We start from the raw sequence: 15469 nt of genomic DNA, 5'->3' as shown, positions 1-15469 counted from the left end.
ATACAAGTTACTGGTCTTCTCTTGCTAGAATGCCTATCTCCCTCGTTTTGGAAAATGTGGACAACACTGACCTCTGCCATTTTCCTCCTTGGTCTTACTACTGGATCTTATGAATTCCTTATTATTGTGTTTAAATTTATAGATCTGTCTTTCCTATCAAGGTATGAGCTCCTTGGGGGCTAAAGACTGTATCTTATCCATCCCAGAGTCTCCAGGGACTGGTACAAGGCAGGATTCCATAAATGTTTGTGGAATGAAGTTTGGTGTTAGATCATCACAGCTCTGCTCTTCCTCAAGCTTAGCACATGCATTTCCTCATCTTCTCCACACCTTTACCTCCTATTTATCTTTAATCCTTCATCCTAAGCCACTGTGAATTCTTTATGGAAAGGAGAAGAGGGCAGATAAATACACCACATTTTAAAGTAATTTTCTTATTCCTCCCAGGTACTATCTTGGTCGTCGGATGTTTATTGTTATCTCTGACCCAGACATGATCAAGCAGGTGTTGGTTGAGAAGTTCAGTAACTTCACCAACAGAATGGTATGTAATTTTCTTTCTTCGTATGGATGGATGGGGAATCATTCTAAGATGCAAGGACAGCACATCACGTCTAACAGGGATGTGATTGGGCCTTTTGTAGGGTTTAGATCAGTTCAACTCAAAACTGTGCTCCCCAGTGAATTCGAGTTTTCAAAAGAGATGTATAGGGCTGCTACAAAAGAATGGCATTTACATTTAAGAAACGCTTCAAGAAAGCTAAAGCTCAAGAGGAGTTGGGGCTAATAAAATTCTAAAACCGGGAGGGTTTTTAAAGCTCTGTTCAAAGCTAGAGGAATCCAGAGGGTCAAGTGACCTCAGTCAAGTGACCGAGGAAGACCGAGCAAGGTTAATAAATATCAGAGGGAATGCAAAATATCAAGCTTCCCGTGCTTACATCCTTCCCAGAGAGTATAAACATCTTAAGGCTGGAAAAAGAAGACAAGTAACATTATGAGGGAAATTCATCCCCAAGTAACAAGTCTCTAACCCACTAAAGGATGTACATACTCCATCTTTTTTTGAAAGCACATACCCTGCTTTTTATCTTTGATGAGAAATCACAAAGCATGGAAGAGGTGACAGAAAATGGCAAAGCTCAGTGCTGTCCATATTTTCCAAAAATGAGGAGATGAGAATTCTAGTAGAGATGATCAATAACTTTCATGTTGATTTTTGGAAAAAGTCTAAAGTGAGGTAATAAATAGTTGCTTGTGAGAATTCAGAGAATCACTATGCGCCAACCTTTTTTTGTTTTTTTTTTTGGCAAATTAAACTCATCTTCCATTCTTATAGGAGTAGTAAGCAACGTATGCACTCCTTTGTTGGTTATTTAACAAACTTCTGCACACTTGCCATATATACCAGGCACTGTCTAGGTAACGATTAGAAAGAGATAGAAAACTCAGTCTCGTCCTTGAGGAGCTTATAGTCTAGTGACAGAGGCAAAGAGGAAAGAGACCAGTACAATACGGTATGGTGAGCATGGAAAACACTGCACCATCCAGGATGGGAACCAGGAAAGGCTTATTAGTTGTAAGGTGCCTGGGACTGAGTCTTAAAGAAATTAGCAGTAGCCCCCTAGCTTTCTGTACTGGTTGAGCTGTCCAGAGTGTTTGTTTTTTTTTTTTTTTTCTCATTCAATTTCACAGGAACTTAAGAGACTGGTACAATTATCATCTGTATTTTACTGACAAAGATACTACGGCTCAGGTTAAGTGACAACCCTGGTCATATGACTAACAGGAGGAAGACTAATAGGATTTATGTGCCATCTCCCAACTCAAGTCCAGGGCTCTTTTTACTGTCACTATTGTAACGCTGCCTAGGTGACATCTCTGGATTATCAAGGTTTCATTGAGTAAGTGTTACTCGCCCAAAACACACTTACCTTCCGGCCCCAGAGCACCATGCACACTTCCAGGCACCACATGGCCACTAGAAGGCGATGATCTGGGAGGGGGTGATCGCCTGGCCTGCTAACTCCTCCATCACCTCAGAATGGCTGAAGGAAACGCAGAAGCTTAGCCACTTCTCTGCCTCTGTTTGCTTCTCTCCCCAAATACTCTGTTGTTACTCCCCCGTTCAAAGTCCCCTGAAGGTTTTTGTGGCCTTGGGATTTTAGAAACTGAGTCTGATGGTTAAAGGTTCCCTCTGCTCTGTGGGATACAAAAGGAGTGGATGCCTGCTGTATACCAGGAAACATGCCCGTCACGTCAGATGCATTGTTTAATCTTTATTAGATGCCCGAGATAGGCATAGATTGCTGCTCCCCAAGACTTAGCAAGGAAGGTTGATTAGAGAAACAGAGGAAGCCAGTGAGTCAAGGGCCCTGACCGCCAAGCTGCGTGCTGGCAGGCATGGAAAGCACTCCAAGGGCTGCCACGGCTCTTGGCCACAGCTGAGCCTCTGAGCAGTGAGATGGGACACGTCAGCCATGTGTCCATATTGTCACGTTCACATGACATCCAAGATGTAACCAAGGTGTAAGACCCCTCGAGCTGACCTGGAATAGGGCTGCTCTCTGACTGATGTCCTGGGGGCAGACACATACTCAAAATACACGTTCAAGCAGAAGGGACCAAGTCAAGCTGCCCAGTTTCAGTCCGTTTCTCCTCCAAACTATGTGTCTACCCTCCCTATTTTTCCCCACCCCCTGACTAAGATCTCTAGGCCCCAACCTCCAGAATGTGGTTCTAATTTCCTTCTTTCACTCAACACAGTGTCCTCAAGACAAAGTTCAAGTTCCTCAGGTGAGATTTAAGGGCCCCTATAATTTAGATCCATTACCTATGCTCCCACCTCAGCTCTCACTGCTCCCCAGTACAAGCAGCCACCCCAGCTGGAGCAGCCTCTCCATTCTCTCTGCAACCTCTCTGGAAAGCCCTGCCCCAGTGCCTTTGCTCATGCTGACACCTCCACTAGAATTGGAGACAGCACAGCAGCAGGTCTTATATTTACTAGCAATGCGAACTTGAGCAAATTACTTCTTTAAGCCTCTCCTTCTTCCTTTGGAAAACAGGGATATGCTCTGCCTTACTGGGCTGTTGTAAGGCTAAATGAGATTATGTGTATAAGTCCTGCTTTACACGCAGGCGAGACAAGTTTTCACCGTGCATTAGCTGCGATTAACAAGAAGATCCTCCACCTCTCCTACACCCATCCAAACCCTTGGTATTCTTCCAGGTTCTCCTCAAATTCTGCTCCCCCCATGAAGCTTTCCCTACCTCAACCCTCATTTACTTTTCCCCTTCTCTGAACGCTAACAGCATTGATCATCTGCATCACTCATTTTCACAATCGCTCCCATTGTGACGTCTACTATTTACCATGAATGAATGCATGGCTTTCACCCTAACTTGATTAACTTTAAGCCTTGTCCTTCTTTTTTTATACCCCAGGGCCCAAACACATAACGACTACTCAGTATCCGATATATTCTTTTTCAAGCTGAATTGACTCTCCATCAACTTGACATTCTCCCCAGATGAACAAGGTAGTACCTGGAGATTCAATATGTACACCCTCTTGTAGGTCATTCACAAACATGTAAAAAGATCCATCAAAGATTAGATCTCTAGGAAACCCCAATGTTTATAATTTTCCATCTGGGAATGTAGCCACTTATCTTTAGCTTTGTTTATGGCCTTTAAGCCAATCCCATATTCATGATGAAACAACGCTTAGTGACTCAATCTTCAAAAAACCAACTCTAGAGTGGGATTTTCTCACAGGTTTTGAAAGGCAAATTAAATTGGGTTCTGTGGTTCCCTCTTACCCATATGCTTATTTATCTGCTCAAAGAACTCAAGGAGATTAGTGAGGCATGATTTTTTTTCTTCCTGACACCATGCCACCTTCCCTCTAATAAGCCATGTTTACTTAAGTGTTCAGCGATTCAGCTTTATTATACGTTCATTCAGTAAACATTAAACGCTTACTCCATGCAAGCTTCTACCAAATGGTCCCTTGTGATGCAGAAAATACCTCAGCATATTAGTTTGATACATGAAGTGAAAAGGAACTTAAATAACGCATGATTTCATTTTCCAGCTGTAAGAACCCATCTCTGCTCACAAATCCAGGCTTGACTTATGTGTGCCCCTGACAACCTATGAAGAGCGGCCGGGATGGGGAAGCTGGGTTCAGCTCTGAAATTTGGTGTGACCTGTAGGCATCCCTTGAGGGACTGATAGAGTACATTGGCTGGAGTTGGGACGACACCACAGGGAACTCCCTGACATAAGTCAGTATTGAGCAAATACTTGAATTCAAAAATTGGTGAATGATATATTTTTTTCCAATTCAAGAACACCGGGCTGAACAGACTCTACGGCTTGGACCCAGGGTGGCAGCTGCTATGTCATGCTTTCCCATTCGCATTTTTGAGGCTCTCAGTTCCATGGAACGTGACTGCTCTCTCTTGCCCATTTTCCGAATGGACCCCTTGGGCCTCTATCACTGCCCTCAACACTTCCTCAAGTTGCTTCCAGTGGTGCAACCACAGTTTATCTTTAAACCCCCATCAGTCTCCTTAGCATGGATAGAACCTCAGTTGCCCCGGCACCTCTGGACTTGGCTATTTTTATGCAGGTATTTTTAATTAGCTCCTTCTCGCTATCGGGTACTCAATGAAGCCATGCGGGCAGCTCTTTATTTATTATCTGCGGAAACTGGAGCTGGGTCCGCTTGATTCAGCAGAAATGGTCCTAACCAGCAGTAGAACGCTATACTCCTGGCCTGTCCTTAAGGCCCAGAGTTGGGGAAGCCGTGGGTAGGGTGCTAAGAGGTAGGGAGGCCTTTGGCCCATGTTGGGTTGGTCTAGTTGGATACGGGAACGGAGAGGGTGTGTTTGATCACTAAACCTGCTGCCAGGAGCTCTGAGCCCTGGTCTGAGATGAGCACGGCGAGCAGGTCAGGCAGCAGGCATGCCCACCGCCAGGTTCCATCACATGTTTGTGGAGTGCAGTGGAAGGTGGTGGTGGTCACCCGTGTGTGGGGTGAGGTGCCAGTCCTCAGGGCCTCACAGGCAACATGGGGGTCAACTCTCCAGGCTCAGGTTCACACCATCGACTCACATCTAAAGCCACGGGATAGATTTGGGGAGTGGTTTTATTCAGGACCCCCAGGGCCTGGCTCCCCAGGTACAGCCTCTCCAAGGCTACTTTCACCCTCTCACCACACGGATGTCGGAATCATAGGACGAGTTCCTGTGAAACCACGCCGCGCTCAGCACGTGGCAAAGATTGCTAAAGCTCTGGGGCAAATACGGCACTGGAAACCTTATTACCCCCTGTGTCCGCAGCAGTGCCCCATCCCGGGAGCAGGATCGCGCGGCTGGTCACAGAGCTCAGGAGACAGGCAAACTCCACCCGGGGCTCCAGATGGACCGGGCCACCCGCGCTGGGCACCCAGGGACCTGCCTGCTGCTACCCACAAGGGACAGAGGGGCCTCAGGAAGTTAGCCACGAATGTGCTTCGCCCACACCTGCAACAAGCCCCTCTCCACCAGCAGCTTTTGAAAACTAGCTCATCTAGAGTTTCTGGTCCCCTTTCTCTTAAATAAAACATCGAGTAAAAGAAAACATTCTGGTTTTCAAATGTGTGCAGGGAGATTTAAGTTTAAGTGAGAATGGTTTGGCCCATGACTTAGGGAAGCTCTCGTCACTGCAGTCAAAACCCGACTACTTTTTTCAGCTTTGCATTTCTTTTTTTTTAAATAAATTTACTTATTTATTTATGTTTGGCTGCGTTGGGTTTTCGTTGCTGCGCGCGGGCATTCTCTAGTTGCGGCGAGCGGGGGCTACTCTTCGTTGCGGTGCGCGGGCTTCTCATTGTGGTGGTTTCTCTTGTTGCGGAACACGGGCTCCAGGCGCGTGGGCTTCAGTAGTTGTGGCTCGCGGGCTCTAGAGCACAGGTTCAGTAGTTGTGGCACACGGGCTTAGCTGCTCCACAGCATGTGGGATCTTCCCGGACCAGGGCTCGAACCTGTGTCCCCTGCATTGTCAGGCGGATTCTTAACCACTGCGCCACGAGGGAAGTCCCTCCTTTTTTTTTTAACATCTTTATCGGAGAAGGGTCAACTCACATGATGGGTCCACAGCTCCGAGAGGCAGAAGTTCTTACTCAAAGACCAAAGAGACTGCAGAGAATCAGAAACCCAGGTTGGCAACCTCATTTGCCTGACCCCTGTCTCTTTTGAGACAGGTCTCGTTGTTTTATGTGAAGCATTGTGCTGTGCACTGGAAACCCTGCAGCCTGAGCTGGGAGCTTCTCATCCGGGGATGGGCTGCCCACAGATCACTCAAACCTCCTGTTCAGAATTTCCAAGAAGTGGGGTACAGCCTCTAGTGATAGGGGCTCATCGCTCAAGGCAGGTTATTTTTATTAGTTATTTAGACTACTGGAAAGTTCTCCTTTAGAGGAGCTGGAATTTTCCCCATAGCTCCCACTATTGAACCTAATTCTACCACCCAGGGTCAAAAAAAAAGAGCCAAATCTTCTCTTCCATGTAATACGCATTCAATAGATATTTTTTAAGTACAGACTAAGGACCACAATCTGATCTTCCAAGCCTTCTCTTTCCAGCTACGCATTCTAAAATCTGTCAGACTGTCCCCTCACCATCCGACTGCTCTTCTGAAATGACCAATTTGCCACTTTCCCTCTTCCAGTATCATATCTAGAAATGAAAATAGATCGGTTACTCTAACCAATGCCTCTGAAATCTTCCATCAGAGAATGAAGAATTCTAATGGAAGTTGTAGGCTGAAGGGAGAGTATTGTCATGGCAAGCTGGTGAGGGAGACAACGTTGTCATATTGCACAAGGGCTGGATTTGTCCTCCAAGTGCAAGATAAAAACTATCATGGAGCCAATCCTTAGGTCTAAAGGACAGACACAAAATCCAGTCAACCTTGACTCTTATCTCCAATTTCTTCTGCTTCATCAGAACCCCATAAACCACCACCCAGCTTTCCTTGGAGTGAAATGCTTTACGACAGGTAGTGTGGCCCAGGACTGGCATTTGCCAGTATACAAATATACATAATGTACCATTTCCTCCTTTGATTCTGGAACCCAAACAGATGGGTTATGTTCTAAAAATTCCATGAAACCACAATTCTGTATAGTGACCATGGCACTCCTAAAGAATTTTATTCTAAATATAGAGAGGTATTCCTCTGCAGAAAAAATATCCCAGCAACTTGGTTCTAATATACAATTAAGTCCCCCCAGATACTTTGCAGTTATGTATTATAGCTTATTTTGAGTGTTCATATTTTATCAGAAAATTATCATTTTCCTCTGAACAGGAGTTTTTACAAGGCTTTTGAGTTATGGTGGCTGGCTTCATGTTTCAACTATAATTAAAACAGTGAAAAGAAATAGCAAAACCGTATATCACATGCAGTTCCAAAGAATGCTTTGTCCTCCTGTCCCCCTACTTCCCCTCACCCTGCAGCCCCGGGGCTCAGGGCTCTGAACAGCTGTGAGGGCCCCCAGTTTTGACCGTTTGGTGGGAGTAGCTGGTCTTAGGAAAGAAGAGAATGGCCTGGGAAGAAGGGATGAGGAGACCTCATTTTCTGTGTGCTTCCAGACTCAGCTGGACTGTCTCCTCCTCAGAGAAGGCTTCCTGGCCATTTAATCCCCTATCATTTTCTCACCTCGCTGCCCTCTCTCCCCTTTCATAACACTCACTTTCCCATGAAATGTAATGACAGCTATTTGTTAGTTTAGGAGGTAACTGTCTGCTTCCCCACTAGACTATCAAACTCATTGAGGGCCAATGCAATGTCTTCTTTATTCAGCACCGTATAGCCAACCTCTCGTATATATTAGACATTCAACAAACATTCGCTGAATGAGAAGAATGAATGAATGAATGAGTGAAAGAACACAGAAGCATCATGACAGGAAGGAGTTCTCTTGGAACAGCTCTGTTGGGGCATGCTTCTGGAGAACTCTCTTCTTCCCCTTTCCCTCTCCTTTCCCCACCCCCAGGCATATTCCAAAGACCCAGACACGAGTCTGTCAACTCCTGGCCCAACCTAACCAATCCAGCCACACAAAACCCCTTGCCAAATAGTTCAGACATGAAACTCAATCCCAGGAAAGACGAGCCCACCTCCAAGAAGCCTGCTGTTGGGTCCTCCGGGAACCCTCACTCTGCGGCGGGAGGGGGACGGGGGGCTGCAGAACACACAGAAGCCGCTGAGTTGTTTACAGTGATGACCACAGAGTAACAAGATAGAATTGGGCCAGCGGTGCTCCCCAATCTGCTCCGGGTGGGTCCTCGGCCATGGATCTAGAGATCATTGTGCATGAGCCTTTATATTCTTTACACCCTTGCAAGAGAAGTCTCCTCATTATTGGTCACGGGTGACTTGAAGCAGAGTGTTTATCGAGGACTGTATTGCCACCGAGGTGGCTTGGGCTCCCTTGTGTCCTGACTCTCTGCTTATCGCTTTCCACCAGGCATCAGGTTTGGAGCCCCAACCGGTAGCCAACAGTGTCCTGTTTTTACGTGACAAAAGATGGGAAGAGGTCAGAAGTGTCCTGACTTCTGCTTTCAGTCCTGAAAAGCTGAATGAGGTAAGACCTGGGAAACTCAGACTCTCTTCCATAGAGAGCAGGTTTCCTCTCTCCAGATTCTGATGGGAGCTGGTTCACTTTGCCGTCACCTGTCCGTTGCCCCGCCCGCTACGCCCTTCGAACCTCCCTATTATCCCCAAAGCACAGGAAACTGTACTGGAGTGTCTGCCCTTTCTCCAGCCTTCCGCAGCCCCAGTTGCCGTGAATCTGTAGTGAATCAGCAAGCGCTCAGGGAACTTCTGCTAAATCCCAAGGCTCTGCCCCGGGCCCTTTGGGGGCACCCAGGGGAAAACTGGAGGGGCTCTCCTCAGACTTTCATGTGTAACGGATCACCTGAGAACCTTGTTAAAATGCAGATTCTGATGCAGTAGGTCTGGGGCGGGGCCTGAGACTCTGCATCTCTAACAAGCTCCCAGAGGACGTGGATGCTTCTGAACAATGAACCACACTGTACATAGCAAGGAACTAGAGAACATCTTGAGATGAGGGTGAGCTTTGAATCAAGTCTGAAATAGGGGAGAGATGGCCATGGATTGCTGGGAGTACGAGGATGTCCTTGGGCAGAACCCTTGGGAGGGGCAGTGGTTATGCCCAAGTTAATCTTTGTGGCCAACTCAGAGGGCAAAGTCTCATTTACAAGATGCTCTTAAACCCGGGGCTTCCTCCTTCCCCCACCCAGGGACCCACCCTTCCCTACCAGCTGTATAAATAACACTTACTGTTTGTCCTGCTTCCTGACCAAGTTCTCTCACACCGGAGCCTCACTGATGGCCCCTCAATTGCCGATCTGGCTTTGACGTCTGCTCTGAATTCCGCAACAGCAATAGTTCATGACCGAGCGCTTGAGCCCTTCTGATGTGACGTGGCTGAAGGGTTGCCTCAGTGTGAGTCCCAGGTACGTGGGCAACTCCAGAGCAAGTGCCCTTCCAGAGCCAGCCACCAGGTCTAGCTGTTCCAGAATGCCTGGCCTTGGAGTGGCCTGTCTTCAGTTCAATACATGAGAGCTACTCTGAGCTTCAGCTCAAGATGCTCACCCGTATGGCCCTGCTGAATTCCTATAAGTCTTCTGAAGTCCCCCAGAAGACGAGAGGGTTCCAGACTTCATAATTAATCCCATCCAAATAAACTCAGAAACCAGAGATCCTGCCCATCCTCAGTGAGGTTTTTCTGTTGTTTTTTTTTCCTCAATGCGGTTTTGATTTGTGTTTCCATATGTAGCCTTTACATAGCCAGCTAACACTCACACGGCTCTTACCATGTGCCAGACACCACTGTAAGGCTTCCTGTTCGTATTAGCACACTTAATCTTCACCACATCTCTGTGAGGTAAATACTATTATCAATCCCATTTTACAGATGAGGAAACTGAGGCCCATAGAGATTATGCGCTTCATGTCACATAGCTAGTAAGTGTAGCAAAGCCAAGATTAGAACCCAGTTCCAGAATGCTCTTAACCTCTCTGCTTGACTGCTTCTCCTATCTTGTTCTGAAGCTCCCTAGGACTGTCCCAGGGACTGTCTGGAGGGTGGAGGAAGGGAGATAAAGCAAATGGGACCTCTTTGGAAACCTAGGGGTATCAGAAGCAACACTCCTCCATTTGCTGCCTAAGTTTGGAACCAACTGAGGTATGGAAACAGGTTTCAGACAGAAACCTCCTTTCTCACTGGTAAAGCTGTTTGAGAAATGTAGCCTGCCTTCTGGTGGTGTGGGCTTGCTAATGCTTCACCCGGAGTGGGCAACTGCAGCCTCCCCCCCGCAGGAGGGCGGCCGAGAGCGCACACTAAAGTGGCCCCCCTCATCCCCCCAGGGCTGGCCCACGCACGCTCAGTTCCTTCTTCGCACGCCTTGGCCTGATAAGGGAGGGCAGGACCCAGCCTTCCTCAGCCTCAGGTACACACTGGAGTCACCTGGGGAGCTTTGCAAACCATTGCTGTCTGGGTCCCACATCTAGATTAAATTGGTTTGGTTTGGAACGCAGCCTGGGTCTGAGGGGATTTTACAGCTCCCCAGGAGATTCTGATGTAAAGCCAGAGTTGGGAACCACCACTGGTAGAAATTACCCACAAGGAAACATGAGGAGGGGGGTGTCCTGCTACAGCTGAAACCAGGAGCCCTGCTCCACAGTTAGCCTTGTTATATACCAAGGTTTCATGGGAGAATTTGTTTGAAGGAAGGGCCTGCTTCTTTAAAAAGTTGTAAAGCATTATTTGGGTCATCTTTATTACACCTAGTCACTAAAATGTTGAGTTAACCAAAAGGGGAGGGAGCGGGGAGGAGAGGTAGGTAAACCATGGGTTGACATCAGGAGTTCAAACATGTTGCATCACACTTCCTCATTTGTGAGTAAACAATGACTTGACAGTGCTATAGATGCATAAAGAATCTTATCATTTGTTTAAAAATAAATTGATGAAGGGTATCTGCTTTTTTTTTTTTTTAAGTAAGAAAGAAAGTTTTTTTGACAGTGAAGAGGAAAAAAAAAAAAAAGAATCTTATTGGGGTCTAGATTTCTTTAACACCCTACAGGATACACTCCAGAAACTGATACAGCATCATTGCCCAAACAAATTCAGTGCTCCTGAAATCCAAAGCATTTTCTCCTTTTGGTTCAGAAATCAAATTCTTAGTGCCTGAATTAGCTGCAGAAAATAGAGTTCCTCCAAGTGGTTCATAGCACTGAGATGTCTAGTAGTCATAAATAAGAGGGAGGGGGAAGGGAGGGGGAGAGAAATTTTCATAGACAGATTCCCTGGGTTTTGCTTCAGATCTAGCTCATTGTTTAACATATTCTACAAGTGAATTTAAAGCTCCATGGGAAATCATCTTTCTACTCAATATAGTTCAATTTAGGTTCTTGGGTTTCAGTTGAAAGGATGCCATTCCGGGCACAGAGTTAGTCAGCCTCGTCCCCACCTGTGGAGAGTTAAGACCTGGTGAACTTGAGGTGTCTGGGAGGCATCTGAGTAGATGCATCAGGCAGAAGTTGGCTGCAGATATGGAGCTCAGGAGAGAAGGGTAGGAAAGATGGTCATCAAAAACACAGACAGGGGCCACGGAGATGTGATATACAGCATAAGGAATATGATCAATAAAACTGTAATAACTTTGGGGACAGATGGTTACTAGACTTATTGTGGTGATTGTTTCATAATGAATGCAAATGTCACACCAGTACGTAGTACACCTGAAACTAAGGTAATAGTGTACATCAACTATATTTCAATTTTAAAAAAAGAAAATTTTTACAAAAGAGAGAAAACACAGACATGGGTGAGGTCACCCCAGGGGTGTATACAGCATGAGAAGAGGGCTGGGGAGAACCATATATAAGTGAGGGGCAGAGGAGAGACCTACAAAGATGACTTGGGAAGAACAGCTTGAAACTGAAGTCCAGGAGAATGTGGAAGGGAAACGCTTTTCAAGGAGGAAGGAGCAGCCAAAGGTGTTAAATGCTGGTTAAATAGAAAAGAACATGAGGACTAAAACGCACATGACAAAGATAATAATTTTCAAATGTTAAGCCAATGTCTGTGTGTTTCATGCTCCGTAAATCATGTCCTGGATTTTCTCTCCCCCACTGAATCATTGCTTCAGAAGGAGGTGGCAGCGGGCAACGTCCAGAACAGGAGGTCTTGGCTCAGTTTTGCACATGAGGCTTTCCTGAGCCCTACTGAGACAATGGTCTTGGAGTTGGGAGCTTTGTTGGGAGTGAAAACTTTCCTAATTCCGAAAGCAGCTCTCTTTGCATATGAAGAGCAGGGTTTGAGGCTTTGAGCAAGGAGCGCTACTCTACACCAAAGGGTAGATGGGATGGAGGGTCTTCCTATCCTACGGAAGATGGGTGGAGGGAGAAAGATGGGAGGGCTGCTTGCCAGACATCAGTGTCCTGACTGCCTCCTTCCCCAGCGCCCGTGACCCTCCAAGTTTCTGGATGCTTCCCTGGACTTTAACCTCACATTGGCCTTCACTTTCTAGTCACTGGTTCTCAAACCCTGTGTTCTCAAACCCTAACTCTGCGCCGGAATGGCATCCTTTCAACTGAAATGGCATCCTTTCAACTGATTTGGGCTGCGCCCAAATCACCTAGTACACTTGTTTAACACACATAATTCCAGCCACCCCAGGACCCACAGAATGAGAATTTCTAGGGCAACTGAGAATCTGTATGCTTTACCAGTGCCCTGGCACGATTCTGGTTAGAGCCCTGTTGGAAAGCACTGGGGTGCGAGTCTTCCTCTTGGTCCCTCGTCTGACCTTCTCAGACCCACAGACTCCCCCAGGCTTGTAAGAGCTGGGCCCCAGAACCCCACCCTCCTCCCCTGCTTTATTTTTCTCTGTGGCCCTATCACCAGCTAACATTCCACTTATTTTACTTATTTTTTCTTTATTGTTAACTGTATAGCATGACGCATATAATGGGCACTCAACAGTGATTTGCTGGATGGATGGATGGATGGATGGATGGTTGGGGAATCACAGAACCAAGAAGCTTTCTACCTAAGGATATATGTTACAACTGAGATAAAAGGGAAAAAAAGGGAAATAATTTCATCAAAGAAAAATTACATAAGAGGATGTGGCCACTGGTTGGCTTTATCTTTAGAGGGTCTCAAGTCTATGCATATGTAGAAATAGAGAAAGCAGGTCACAGAGGCGCAAAGAGGAGAAGGAGCCTCTCCGAGGGCCTGGGGCAGAGGAGACGGAAGAGAGAAGCTCGGGGAACCCATGGGAGCCCACACTCCACTCAGACATGGGAACCTGACTCAGTTTTCCCACAGATAGCTCTGGAATGTCAATAACCTCCAGTCCTTTCTGAATTAGTAAGTTGCTTTTGGACTTTTATTATCAAACTTCAGAGTTTATTCTTGAAATAAAGATGTGTTTTCCCTTGGAATTCGGAGGCTTTTTCCTTCAGCCTCTGGCAGCCTAAGTACTTTACTCCCTGTGTCTGTAGGTGTCATTAATATTCATAAAGTTCTGGATGGCACTGTCTTTATTTGTGTGGATATTAGGCTGTCTTGGCCAACAATGCCTGAAAGTTACTTTAAAATTAGCATTCTATCATGAATCCATGGTTTTATTTAAAATAAAATTGGTTTTTGGTTTATGTCTTACCAGGGATAATATAGAGAGATAGAGAACCAGTGCAAATTTGATTGACGCATCCCTGATCCCGGAAGAGACCGTCAAAACCATAGTCCAGTGACAGACGAGTTATTGGGATTTATATTAAAGGATGGCTGAGCATTGCTGGGAAAACAACTGATTTTTTTATTAGGGAAAATTCTGTCTGATTAGCCTATCAGAATTTTCACCCCATCTCCTAAGAGATTAATTTTTTTTAAAGGGGCAACCAGTAGACTTACTTGGATTTTTACAGACTCTTTTGCTAGATTCTTTACCAAAGACTATTAATAAGTAACGCTGGGATTGTATAAAAATTTATTATGGGTCAGGAAGTAAATAGATTTAGTTTCAAGAAACAAAACTGGGGCTGAATTAATCCTTCTCTGAGGAAATACATAAATAATGGGATTCCCTGGGGACCCGGGTTAGCACTAATTTTATTTTTAAATTTTATAATTCATCTGAGAGAGGGAGAACACCATGAAATTTATGCATTTGTATATTTCTCTAAGTTCTTCTGGTTTGAAAAATATTAAATCAGTTGGAGTAAGTTTCTAAGACTCTTCTAAGATTGTGTAAGTCAGCACAAAAGTGGCAGATAACCTTCAGTGTAAGCAAGAATAAAATAATACATTTAGGAGAAAAGCATGTAAACCGTACTTATATGATGATGAACTTCAAGCTATGAATAACTACCAGGGAAAAGGATTTGAAATTGAGGATTGGAAAGGCCCCATGGTCATCTAATTCAGTAAAATATTGTAAACTGGCTTCCTCTACACATAGGGATTCACTGTGTATATTAAAAGCTTGGGGGGAAAACTGCAGTAAATAAATCTGTTTAATTTTGTTTATTCTGGGTTCAAATAAGTTTTCAATAAGTGAAAACATGGGGAGTTAATATCATAGTTGGCTACTGAGAGAAATGAGGCTATCGACCACTATGCCTTTGGAGGTAGATTTCATGGGGAACTCCATTACCAAGTACTTCTAGCAGAGACCAAGCTCCACATTGGATGGACCACGGATCCAACCCAATATGGCAGCTCAAATCTTCTCAGTCCTCAAAGCCCAATAAAAGTGATGGACATTTGCTCATTTGTCCAGATAACTAAGCTGATGGTGACCCACTGAGTGGATAGAAGAGACCTGGCAGCTCCAAACAGGAGAGCCTGAAGCTGGCTGTGTGTCTCACCCAAGAGTAAGAGCCAATCATATCTCTGCACATGGGGACTCAGCTAAAGAAAAGTCAGACTGGACTTCCCTGGTGGCGCAGTGGTTAAGAACCCATCTGCCAATGCAGGGGACACGGGTTCGAGCCCTGATCTGGGAAGATCCCACATGCTGCGGAGCAGCTAAGCCCATGCACCACAACTACTGAGCCTGCGCTCTAGAGCCTGCAAGCCACCATCACTGAGCTCACGTGCCACAACTACTGAAGCCCAAGCACCTAGAGCCTGTGCTCCAGAACAAGAGAAGCCACCGCAATGAGAAGCCCGTGCACCGCAACTAGAGAAAGCCCGCACGCAGCATCGAAGACCCAACGCAGCCAGAAAAAAAAAAAAAAAGAATAAGCTTCAGGATTTTTAATGACCTTTAAATCGCACATAATAAAATCTTGATTGACCAGACTATTTAAAAAAAAAAAAAAAGAAAGAAAGAAAGAAAAGTCAGACAATCAGACCTACAGGGAAGGCTGGTATCCC

At 45.6% G+C, this 15469-nt stretch overlaps 1 protein-coding gene across 2 annotated transcripts in view; it reads left to right on the top strand.

Moving 5' to 3' along the window:
* The window catches only part of TBXAS1 (thromboxane A synthase 1), a 153921-nt gene that overhangs the window by 71559 nt on the left and 66893 nt on the right, over nucleotides 1–15469 (top strand). Inside the window, exons 4-5 of one of the 2 annotated variants that reach the window (XM_057549832.1) lie at nucleotides 448–544; nucleotides 8519–8635. In XM_057549832.1, the coding sequence (XP_057405815.1) occupies nucleotides 448–544; nucleotides 8519–8635 (214 nt within the window). Of the gene's footprint in view, nucleotides 1–447; nucleotides 545–1937; nucleotides 1993–8518; nucleotides 8636–15469 lie in introns of those variants that run through there. The other variant, XM_057549833.1, reaches the window with a different exon arrangement.

This window comes from Balaenoptera acutorostrata, chromosome 7, assembly GCF_949987535.1.
Source record: "Balaenoptera acutorostrata chromosome 7, mBalAcu1.1, whole genome shotgun sequence".
Lineage (NCBI taxonomy): Eukaryota > Metazoa > Chordata > Mammalia > Artiodactyla > Balaenopteridae > Balaenoptera > Balaenoptera acutorostrata.
This window is presented reverse-complemented; position numbering and strand designations above follow the sequence as displayed.